The 12,522-nt window shown below is 35.2% G+C and overlaps 1 protein-coding gene across 1 annotated transcript; it reads right to left on the reverse strand.

Moving 5' to 3' along the window:
- Nucleotides 1–1,141: 1,141 nt before the first annotated feature.
- On the reverse strand, nucleotides 1,142–2,530 carry LOC141660298 (uncharacterized). Its single transcript, XM_074467272.1, has 2 exons — nucleotides 1,585–2,530; nucleotides 1,142–1,467 (listed from the first exon to the last, which is right to left on the reverse strand). Exons 1-2 carry the CDS (start codon nucleotides 2,528–2,530, stop codon nucleotides 1,142–1,144), a joined length of 1,272 nt encoding a protein of 423 aa, XP_074323373.1.
- Between the last annotated feature and the right edge of the window lie 9,992 nt (nucleotides 2,531–12,522).

A 12,522-nucleotide genomic window follows, 5' to 3' on the forward strand; every position in this document is an offset into this window, starting at 1 on the left:
TAATTAAGCAGCCACTCACTTCAAAAATAATATATTAATTCAACAGCCATAAAAATAAAAAATTCTTACAGAATATATGGTTGTACTTCAGGGTTGTTTAGAAGGACATGTAAATGTGCCTCATCTCACTCTTTTTCATCGATTGATTTCATTGTCACAACAGATAATGGACCGCTTAACTTGTCTGCATCTTTCCAAAGACCGGCAGTGGTGCCACTTTGCTTGACAAACTCTTGGCAGAATTCTACCGATTCTTCTCCAAGATAACTTTCAGCCATACAACCTTCGGGGTGATAACGATTGCGTACATAACCCTTCAACACCTTATTAAACCTCTCAAATACGTACATCCATCTATAAAATACAGACCCACATAACTGTAATTCACGAACCGGGTGGACTATAAGATGTATCATTACGTCAAAAAAGGATGCAGGAAAGATTTTTTCTAGCTCACATAAAGTTATTATCACATCTGCCTGCAATTTATCTAGCTTCGATACATCCACAATTTTGTTGCACAAAGCATTGAAAAAGAAACACAACCTAATTATTGTGACCCTGACATTTTTTGGAAGAACAACGCGAATTGCAATCGAAAGTAACTGTTGGAGCATGATGTGGCAGTCATGGGACTTCATCCCAAACATCTTTAATTCATCTATGGATACACAGTTTTTGATGTTGGACGCATGTCCACAGGGAAGCTTCATGTGCATTAAAGATGACAACATCTTCTTCTTTTCTGCCTTTGACAAATTAAAAACCGAAGGAGGTAAATAGGTTTTTTTATTTCCTTTTTGTGGAGCTAGATTAGCCCTAACCCCCATGTCAATCATATCAAGATGAGAAACCTCACTATTTTAGACTTATGTTTCATATTTAATAATGTGCCAATCAAGCTATCACACATGTTCTTCTCGACGTGCATGACATTGAGACAATGACGAACGTGGTGAAATTTCCAATATTCTAGCTCAAAAAAAACTGAGTTCTTCTTCCATGGGCAGTCCACCTTTTTTGACTTTTTGACTTGTTTTCCAAATTGAAATTCAATTTGTTCTTGCAGCGATAACACCTCTTCTCCCGAAAGCGGTTGACATGCCTGCCCCAACTCGTGTTGCCCATTAAAAACTGCCTTTTACTTCCTATATGGATGATTTATAGGCTGATAACGCCGATGGCCTTGGTAACACATCTTCCTACTATGGCTTAAATACTTAGCAATGATATCATCACCACATATTGGACAACACAAATAACCTTTATTGACGCAACCGGATAGATTTCCATATGCAGGAAAGTCATTTATTGTCCATATTAAAATTCCTTTTAAAGTGAAATATGATTTAGTATAGGCATCATACACATTCGGTACACCCTCCCATAACTTCTTTAAATCATCAATAAGCGGTTGTAAATAGACGTCAACATCATTACCAGGTTCATGGGGACCGGAAATCAAAACTGTTAACATCATAAACTTCCTCTTCATGCATAACCATGGAGGAAGATTATAAGTTACTAAAAGTACGGGCCAACAGCTGTACCTATTGGTTAAACCATTATTATGCGGGTTTATACCATCTGCCGACAAAGCCAAACGAATATTTCTTGCCTCACTGCCGAATGCAGGCCACCTATAATCTATATTTCTCCAAGAAGGAGAGTCGGCTGGATGCCGCATCTTTCCATCTTGTATTTCCTGCTTTGCATGCCATGTCATCAGTTCAGAAGTAGAAGGAGATTTATACATACGTTTAAATCTCGGAATAATTGGAAAATACCACATTACTTTTGCAGGAACATTCATCTTTATTTTACCATCCTTTCCCAACTTCCACCTAGATAGACGACACTTAGGACACTCGGAAGCATCAGCATGTGCACCCTGATATAGGATGCAGTTATTTGGACATGAGTGAATTTTTTCATATTCTAGGCCTAAGTCAGACAGGGTTTTTTTGGCTTCATAAGCATTAGGTGGCAGCACATTATCCTTAGGAAGGAGAGAGCCAACGGAAGTGAGTAAATCTGTGAAAGCACTATCACTAATTCCAAACCTTGCTTTCCAATTATGCAATTTTAGCATCAACTCTAACTTCGTACATTCACTACCCTCAAACAAAGGCTGTTCAGCATCCGCCACAAACCTTCTAAACTGATATGATTCGTTGTCATACTCACCCGAATTATATGCAGCATCACAAATATTGACGGTTTCCGATGCAGGGGCAGGGGCAGGTGTATGTGCAGGGGGTGGACCGTTGCAAGTACTATTGACCGATGACCTAGTCCCACACCCTTCTGTATGCCAAATCCAATCCAAATACCCTAAACTAAAACCATTGTCATACAAATGACCCCTGATAATCTTTACGGAGAATTTTTTAAAGTTAACACATCGTTTACAAGGGCAGGGAATTCTTTTAGGATCACGAGAATTTTCCTCAGCAAAAATCAAAAACTGTTCCACCCCAATTTCATATTCGAGTGTATCCCTATCTTTGAAAATCCACGGCTTGTCCATGCTAAGAAGGAACTACCTGATTGTTAAATAAAATGTCAAATATCGTAGTAACAAAGACTACAAAATAATAGTCTATAATGGTAATTCACCTCCTAATATGGATATAATTTAGATTATACTTTCGATTCAAGTTCTTATTAACAAAGACTAACTATAACTATAACATTATCATTAATAAATATTTTAATTTACTTATAATTATCACATCATCCCCGTGTTTAAGTTCTTAACAGTTAGTGATACTCAATTAGACTCTAATATTCACTAATGTTTGCTATTATAGTACTAGTATATTAACTCTAATTAGAGCATCTCCAAGGCAGGGGAGCCCTTGTGAGACATTTTTACACAATATAGTATTATATTAACATATAGCTAATCCTACTTCCAACTTCATTCGAGCATAAAACCTTATACATTTAACAAATTTTACATAGCTATCAGTTTATATTATTATAGCCAACTATTATAGAGAGTATCGTTGGAGATGCTCTTAGGCTAACAACATAGAAGCCTAAAAATTTGATCTAATATTCACTAAACATACACTCATACAACTACTTTCTTATATCTAATAATATACAAGCTAATAATTTCACCTAATATATCATATTATAATTCATGTAAATGCCTTCATGTTTACAGGGGATATATAAATACAGATATACAGGGGACATAAAAAACTCATATACAGGGGACACAAACTCATATACAGGGGATACAAACATTTGTACTTGTACATATATATAAACATAACAACAACTCACACAGTTAAGCATACATATATGCATACACACATACAACTGTAGATAGTATACATGCTGCCAAAGAAAACTCTAATGATACTCTAATTAAACTCTAATCGAACAGAAACATATACCTAATTTAAGATCCAAATAAATCGAATCTCAAAATCGAATAGAAACTCATACCTAATTAAGCACAAAACTTCAAATAGCTAAGCTCCAAAGCACCAAGAACTAAGCTCGAACAAACACCTCCAAAGCACCGAGAACCAAGCTCGAACAAACACCAAACCCCAAATCTGTTCAAGAATAGAAACAAAGAAAATCAAAAGATTTATCGAATAAAGAAACAAAGAAAGGGGGTTTACTGTAATTGAAACTTAATCTGAAATTGAGATGAAAATCGAAGGAGTAATCGAAGGCGGGGTTACTTTTAGGGTTACGTTTGGACAACAAAGGGGGAAGAACACTACCGTTGCTCTCGTTTGTCTGAATGACAGTTTATATTTTCAGTTTTATGTTTTAATGTTTTTAGTTTTATGTTTTTTAGTTTTTTTTTAGTTTTTTTATTTTTTTTTAGTTTGAAAATTGGGACAAGGCTCGTGTTTCTTTGGGAGGGGAATAAAAATTAAGGGGGAAAGTTATGGGGGGAACTAAAACCAAAATATTTGGCTTAAGGTGGGGAAAAAAAGAGGGGTCTCGCGCTTAATATTTTTTTTAATCTTGTCCTAGACATCGTTTTCAAAGACAACTGATGTCCAAAAAATATAAAGACATCGGTTCTTGTTTTAGTGATGTAAAAAGTAGATTTAACATCAGTGGTTTTCATAACCGATGTCTAAGGTGTGATGTCTAATCCTGTTTTTCTAGTAGTGTGTATGTAAAGATCGTCAGAATCCAAATTCGAACACTTTGATATTTCCCGAAAATCCACCAGATACCAAATAAATTGAGTATAAGGTAACATGATTAAAAGGATTTAAATTCAAGGATTATAAGAGAGGATCATAAAAGGAATATAAAATATTGAGAAAGGTTTAGGGGAACCCAAGTAATAGGATCTCGGATATGATCCCTCAAACGACAAACGAGAACGAAAGTTAAGCGAACCGTATAATAGATAAGCGGTCATTAGCCAAGTAATTAAGGGTTAATCAAAGAGGTTAGTGGATGATGATGTCATCACACGACAAAGGGAAGACAAGTGTTAAAAAGATGACACAAGCTTGATGACATAAGTATGAAAAAGAGACTTTGTTTTGTTGGTTGATTTTGGGCCATGCAAAATTAACCATGGTAAAAAGATAAATAATTTGCTAAGATAAAAAGAGAAGCAATCAAGTATAATTTCATAAAACAAAAAGAAGGGGAGTTGACATGGCTTATTGCTCTCGGCTTCTTCATTCCAAAGAAGAGAAAATTTCAAGAATCCAAGCTTCACTTCATAAATGAATCCAAGGTAAATTCCTTAGCTTTTTGATGATTAGATAAGTATATCCTAGGAGTTTAAGCTTCCAATTCCTCATGAATCTCTTCCAATAAGTCAAGGAAGAATATGGTGAATAATAACTTTCAAGAAATAACTTTAGTTTTCTTGATTTTTTATGAAAGTTTAAGGTTATACAAGCAAGGATCAAGGTTCATTTAGGCATTCAAAGCTCTTGTGTTGTGTAAGGAAGCTTTAAGAAGGTATAAACTTCAAACCCTAGCTTTAATTTTGAGTATTTAGGAATGGTTTTGATTGATATAGTATATGAGAAGCATGATGCTTGTTTGCTTAAAGTTTGGTTGAGTTTGTAGTGATTTTGATGGTTGAATCTTGTTTATAGTTAATGAACCTTAAGTATAGTTAGTAGCTCTTGTTTGTGATTGAATGAGTTGAATAATCATGAGGTTATGGACTGATGTAGTAAGTTTTGGATTAAGGTTGGTTGTATTGGTGGTTGTGAGTTAATTTGTGGTTGTTTGGAGTGGTTTAAAACTTGGTAATCACGTAAACATAGCCGTCGTAATGCCCGTTTTCATACAACTGCTTGTTCTTAGTATTCGGGATAGAGATATAACTGTTTAATCTGTAACTTTGCCATGTTTATCTAGATCATGTCGTAAGTTTTGTTTTGATATGTGGTTCGCTTGAATCCGATGTACGGTTTAAGAGAAATGACCGTTTTAAGTAACGGCGTTTCGCGAACGAACCATTACCCCTTGCCTTACTTTGAAACCTTGGTTAAGGTCCTTAAATGACTAATTGGAGTATGAAACAATTATGTAAGGTTAATTGGTCAGTTGGTAGAGTTTCACAAAAGAGTCTCCTTAAAATTCGTAACGGTTAATTTATTAAAAATGGTGGAGCCAAGGGTACTCGAGCGACTTATGTGAATCGTTGAGCGCAAAAGCAAGCGTTAGGGTCCAAGTGGTTAAATTCTAGTTTCTTAAGCAACCGTGGTTTAATTCCAACTTATATGTTGTTTATAAGTTACTAGACTCGCCCCAGGCCTTTTACCACCCCTAGTCGCTCAAGCAAGTTTTCTACCCATTATACTGTTGTTGTGATGTAATATATTGATGCATTATCTTGAGATAAGTGCATGGTTATTATTAGCAAAGTCTTTCGATATATTGGAGCATGTTGATATGATATATATATGCATGCCTGTTTCGTAATCTTGATATCTTATTATCGATTCAGTTGTTTATAAACTTCATAATACCTATGCTAGAGATAGGCATTATTTGCGTATACCCTTAGTATAAGGGACCCGAAGGTGAACATTTTTCTAAACCGGGAGTCGATGTTCCCGAGTATAATATATATATATATATATTTATTTATATATATATATATAGTTTCTATAACTACTAATTGGATAAGGTATATTCGATAGTTTTGAATAATAATCAAACTTATTTTCGATTATTCAAATAAAGATCGTACTTTCATATAAGTATATCTTTTGTTATTTATTACTCATTTCAAGTATGAGTTTTAAAACTTCTACTTCAATTATTTTTATAAATATTATCCTTATGGGAATATTATTAAAATAATAATATTCAGATATTTTTTAACATATCGGGAATGATTTATTTTATTGAATCATCATTACTCTAAACATTCTTTAAAATGTTTTCGAGTCTTCAAAATAATTTTAAAAGCTAGAGCGGATCCCAAAACTCGTTTTCTGATTTAAGATCTTCCTTTCGAAGGGGATTTAAATACTCGCTCAAAACCTAAGGGATCCGGCTCCGTGGTGTTTTTTTAGAGCAACAAAATTGCTAACTTGATATAAGAGTTTGATTACTTGCCCAATATTCGAGAAGTAAGCCCACTCGAAATGCGTCGGCATAAGCAACATGGGCTCAGTGGGGGTCCATGAAAGTGTAAGTGGCTCAGGGGGAGTCCATCAATGCGTAAGTGGCTGAGTGGCAGTCCAGCATAGGTCTTTATGTGGCCATGGTGATGACTACTGGGGAATTCTCCCATCTACTAGTAGAAAAGGTGACTTAATTGGTATCTTTGCCTGATCAGCAAGATATCAGGTTTATGCCAAAGTTTCTTCTTTCCAAAATTCTTGGGAATGACAACTCTGCTTATACCTTTCATAGCAGAAGAGTGTATGAGATGTATATATATATATATATAGAGAGAGAGGTATATATATATATATATATATATATATATATATATATATATATATATATATATATATATATATATATCGGGACTAGTGAAGTATCTCGTAACTTCATTCTTTCAACTGATATTTCAAAGATTGAATCTATTCAAGTCTTATCTTGTAGTCCTATCTATGTGAAAAACTTCGAAAACTTATTATACTTTGAACGGTGGCAGTTCAAGTAGTTTTCTAAAATGATATAAGTATAGTGAAGTATTTGGTAACTTCATCTCCCTTTAAGCTTATATCCAGTAATTAATTATCTTACACTTGATAAAAATTTCCAGTAAGTTATCTATTTAGATACTTGCATTATTGATTACACTATATATTATCTTGCAAGCTGTAATGCTCACTCTTGCTTCATTTCTTCATCACACAACAACAGTTAGGAAAGATGGCCAGACTCCAGCAGACCCAGTGCAAGAGCGTGGGAAGCGTCCCGCATATTCCCGTTGAGATCATAGCTGTTATAGCTGCAGAGGTAGATCTATCTGTAGACTAGGAATTCTACTTTTTGGAATCAATTATGTATAATTATTACTTGTGGCAGATAATGGAAATTAAATGTAAACTTATTAAGTAATCATTTTGGGTTGTAATAACTTTTAATTTGTGGATTCAAGGACTTGTACTTATTTCAATTTCATCTCTGAGAATATAAAGTGTTGTGGCGTATGTTATTGTGGGGTCATAGCATGAGGTTATTTATTTTTAATTAAGTTAAGTGATATTTATGGAAAAAAAGACCGTGACAACCCGGATTCCCGACCCCGGATCTGGGGGTGTTACACCGCAGCTCCCTTTTCCATCTTCATTTCTTGACCAGTATAAGTTCTATACATAGGAACATAATCACCATTGTATTTATCTTCTCTGGTCATGACTCTTCTTCTGATACTTTCAAGTATCATAGAAGACCAGTTTATTGTCCTTAACTCTAAGAAGATAGTGAATATATTTCAACTCTGTCACAGTCTTCATTAAGAGTTGTTGCAGGGTAAAGCTTTTCACTTTACCATCTCTCAAAAATTACAAAATCTACTCTCTGACATCATTATCATTTATCTTTCTGTAGACAATCTTTACAACTTCAACTTTCTCAAGATGTGAAGGAGTAATCTTCTCACCAAGATTGTCAGTCAGAGTATCTGTGTCAAGTAAATCAGACCTCAGAGTTTCCATTCCAGAATGACTAATACCTCCTCTCGTACGAGTTTTGATAAGCTTTAGTTTTTCATTATGTTCCACCCAAGAAGGTTTCTTGATGGACTTATCAAAATTCTTCCATTCTGGAGTAGGATCCCCTAGTCCTGCTGACACAAAATCAATATGCTTGAATCCTTTAGGATAACTAAATGAGTAGATATCTTTCCATCTTTTATCCTTCTTGCTAAGAGAAGCACAACTTGTAGACAACTCATGAATCTTTCTTTTTGATTTCTGCCATAGCTCTCTATTTGAATTCAGAATTCTTTGCACACAGTCATTACAAGCTTGATCAGCTTCCCTTCTGTCAATTCTTTCCTGTGCATCAAGAATTGATTCATCCAATACTTTGATCACCTTTTCATCACTATCAAAATCAGCTTTCAAATTTACAGCATTAGGATTTGCCTTTTCCTTAGGATTTATGTCTGCTTGAAGAGACACATTTGTATTTGTTATATCAACTTGAGCAATGTCAGCGGTTTATTTCTTCTTCCTGGGAATGATCATTTCTTCAACATTCTCAGCTTCTTCTTTTACATCATTTCGCTGTACAGGAACAAAACCTTCTCTGAATAGAACATTCAGAAATCCAGAATCTCGACTTGTATTGGAAATTCTTCCTCTTCCTCTTCTTCCTCTGGCTCTTGTAGTTCTTCCACCTCTTTGTCCTCTTCCTTTGGAGGTGTTTGCTTCAGCTTCAATTTGAGCCATTAACTCCTTCTGTTGCATAACTGCTTCTTCAGTTGTTAGATCAGGAAATTCTTCAATTATCAACCCAAGAGCACTTCTGCTATTCTTTTGCTCAAACCTCTTATCTTTGTAATATAGAATAATCTCTTCACCTATTTCTTTGTGTCTGTAAGGAAAGAATAATCCTCTAACATCTGCTAAGTCAGAGATTGTAACATCACCAGTTTCAGGAGTATCAGCATTAGTCTTGTGCTTAACTTCATGAGCACCAGGAGTCTTTCCTTGCCTGAACCAGATCTTTTAGAATGTTGAGGTTGTTGAGAAACAGAAGCAATTACATTAGCAACTGGATTCTTATCACCATCATCATCAGTATCTTTATCTTTCAATTGAATAGAGTCAGGTGTACATTTTATGACAGCTATCTTCTCCCCCTTTTTGGCATCAGGATTTGAAAGAAGAGAAAACATAACATCCAGTTTATCAGCCATTGAAGACACTTTATCTTCCAAGGAAGAAAATCAAGTATCCATGCTTTGTTGAGATTGAACCACAGCTCTTATAGCTTTCTTCACACTTATGAGTTCAGCTGAAGTAAGTGGATTAACCATAAAAGCATCAATCTTGTTCTGTAAAGTGGTATGAGATGTCTTCAGAGCAGCAAGTTCAGAGAGAATTCCTTTCACAGAAATGGTAGAAGCCTTGAGATGCAATTTAAGATCAGGATTTTGAAGTCCATCATATGCCCTGTGAACATGTTGCATACCAACAGCTGAGGAGATAGAAGTATGTGCATCTCTCCATGCAAAATCCCATTCACCCTTTCGAAAATGCTCACCATCATCATTGTAATAAGAGGGATCAGCATTGAAATGTGAAGAAGAACCAATATTAGACTTCTTAGATGCATCAATAGCAGTCTTCAGCTGAGCTGTGTCAGGATCATCAGAATCACTGTCTTCATCAGAATCAGAGCAAGACATGCCCTCAAAAGAATTTGCAGAGCTTGGTAGAATAGCTTTGCCTTTGAGAGGATCCTTAGCAATATTTATCTGTTTTTGATGAAATCCTGAAATAGAAAACATTGTAACACCTAAATATCTCTTTTATTCTCAAGTGATCTCATCAATTCTCACACACTATATTACTTTTAATAGTAATATGATTCTCACATAAGAAGGTTTATAAGCAAAGAAAAACTTATAAAATTCTTTTCTCAAAACTACCTCTCCTTTTGCCAGTACAGGAGACTGCCACTCAAAATTGAATTTTCTCACAAAATCTTTTCATTCAATCTCACAGAAAGGCACAATCACACATTTTGCAAAGAAATAAGAGGTGGCTGAGAAGAGTAGTATGCTTGTCATATAAATAGAGGCAACCTCAAATAAGAGACTATTTATAATCATACAAACATTGAGAATAGCAGAGAAAAATAAGCAATACCTGAAGATGAATCCTCAAGTGGCAGTGATGTCAGTGGAAGGACAAACACAGCATCAAGATGCTGTAACAAACTAGTTCTCAGCAATGAGTCATCAGTAGAAACTGCTTGAATTGTCAATTGGTCATCATTAGGAGTTGTTGTAGTGTCAGGATTTGATTTGTCATGAGAATGCACTAGACCAGCATCAGTACTTTGAACTGATGGTTCTTGTGGGGCCGGAGGACTATGAGCTGCTTCAGCAATGAATGGTGAAGGTTCTTGTGTACTCTCCTCGAACATAAGATCATTAATAAATGCATCCACCTTTGACAATACATCCTGATGAACCTTCTTTTCTTGCAGTAGTTTTACAGAATCAGCGAGGATATCACCTTAAGCAAAATCAACAATTATTTGTGCAGACTCTTTGTCTGCATCTTCCCTTTGAGAAGTTGGTTCTTGTGTGACTGGATGTTTCTCAGTGTCTAAATCCCTTTGAGACTTAGGTTCTTGTGGACTAACATCCATAGCAGAGGACTGAGTCCTTTTCTTCTTTCTGATGTACCTAACCACATCTTCAGCTTTTCTTTTCTGCATACTTTTGGCAGTGTACTTGGGTTTATCAGTTTCTTTGTTTACTGGAACCTTTTTGATCAGAGCACTATCATCAGTAGTTGGCTCTTTAGTTCCAATTATGTCAACAGAGTCATCATGTGTTGCTACTGTTGATTTTTTTGTCTTCAGTCTTCGTTTAATGGGCATCTGATCATCAGAGTTAGAATCATCTTGCATGATCAGTCTTCATTTCCGTACTGGAAAACATTCTTCTTTCTTCTCACTCTCATTCAATGAGGCTTGTTGAGCTCTCTATTTAGAGTGAACAGATTTTTAACCAGCCTTTTCTTTATTAAAACCGATGTCTTTTGAGAGACATCAAAGGAGGTTAATTTAGGAGCTGGATTAGAGTTCTGTTTGGTAGAAGAAATGCTTGGGTTAGAAACAAGATGGGTAGTGTCTTGTTCCACGGCATCAGGAATTGTAACAGAGGTGCCAGCATCAGGATTTGCAGGCACTTGTGCAAGAGTAGGTCTATTTCTCAATTGAAATTGCCTGACCTCTTGAGGCAGGAAGGGAAGTCCCGAAAACTTATTATTTTCATCTCTTTTGATATATGATCTGTAATAGCTTTCTCAGAAATTTGAAATACAGGAAGCAATTCATCATTATCAAATTCAACATTAGGGCATACATAATTAAAAATCAGCTACAAAAATCTAGTATACCCTATGACACCTGATGTATCTGTTCTTCTAGCAATTATGAATTGAAGAATTGTATTACCATAGTCAAAATTACCAGAATGAAGAAAAGAATACCCAATTTTCAGAGAAGTGGAGGGAAGAGCATCAAAATTTGTTGTCTTATTTAAGAAACATCTGCTGATGCAATCAAAGAAGAAATTTCATTCTCTCTTTAACTTTGTTCTTGTCAATTTTCCCAATTGTTGTGATGTCACCTTTGTAGTTTAGAGTTCTGAGCATATCAAACAACTGCTCAATTGTGTAATTGTCAAGAGCACCATCACAGGCAGGCAGTCTTAATGCTTGAACAAGAACATCAGCATCAACCTCATACCTGTGTCCCTTAATTTCAAAAGAGAAACCAGTATTTATTGTATTAACTAGATCTGTATCCCATACCTGCATTACAGCCCTGTAAGATACCTTAGTAGGATTTGTGAGAGCATATTCAATTGGACATTGGAGTAAGAAATCCTGTATAGCATGAAAAGATTGAGGAAACTGCTGATGTGTAAGTGGAGCTAAGTAGTTGTTGGTTCCAAAAATGTTGCCATGAATAATGGTTGTTTGGCTGAAGAAAGGTGAAAGCTCAGAAGATGTCATGATGTTTGTAAGTGATGAGGAAAGAATTTCGTTATATGTGAAGAGTGAGATTGTGTGTATGATAATATGTATCACATAATATCTTGTGCAAAAAGAAGTTTGCAAAGTTTAATTTTATGTAACACACTTGGAGAAGGAAGCTTGGTGAATTGACTTTTGATAGAGGATAATTATAGAGAAATTGGAGTGGAAAGTGGAATAATGTGCGGAATCAGCAACAAAGAAAGCACTGCTCCTGTAGTAAAATGTTGTGTGACTTTATTCAACAATTTATCCACTTTTAAACAGTAATTAAGAAAATAATTACATTTTTAGCATTAAATAATTCAGAAATCAT

This window comes from Apium graveolens, chromosome 5 (assembly GCF_009905375.1).
Source record: "Apium graveolens cultivar Ventura chromosome 5, ASM990537v1, whole genome shotgun sequence".
In the NCBI taxonomy this organism is placed as follows: Eukaryota; Viridiplantae; Streptophyta; class Magnoliopsida; order Apiales; family Apiaceae; genus Apium; species Apium graveolens.

Excerpts from the sequence above, each read along its gene's own strand:
- LOC141660298 (XM_074467272.1), bottom strand. The coding sequence starts at position 2,530 with ATGGACAAGCCGTGGATTTTCAAAGATAGGGATACACTCGAATATGAA. Across the intron at positions 1,468-1,584 it reads TTTGGCTTTGTCGGCAGATG|TTTTGATTTCCGGTCCCCAT; the intron begins GTATAAACCCGC and ends TGATGTTAACAG.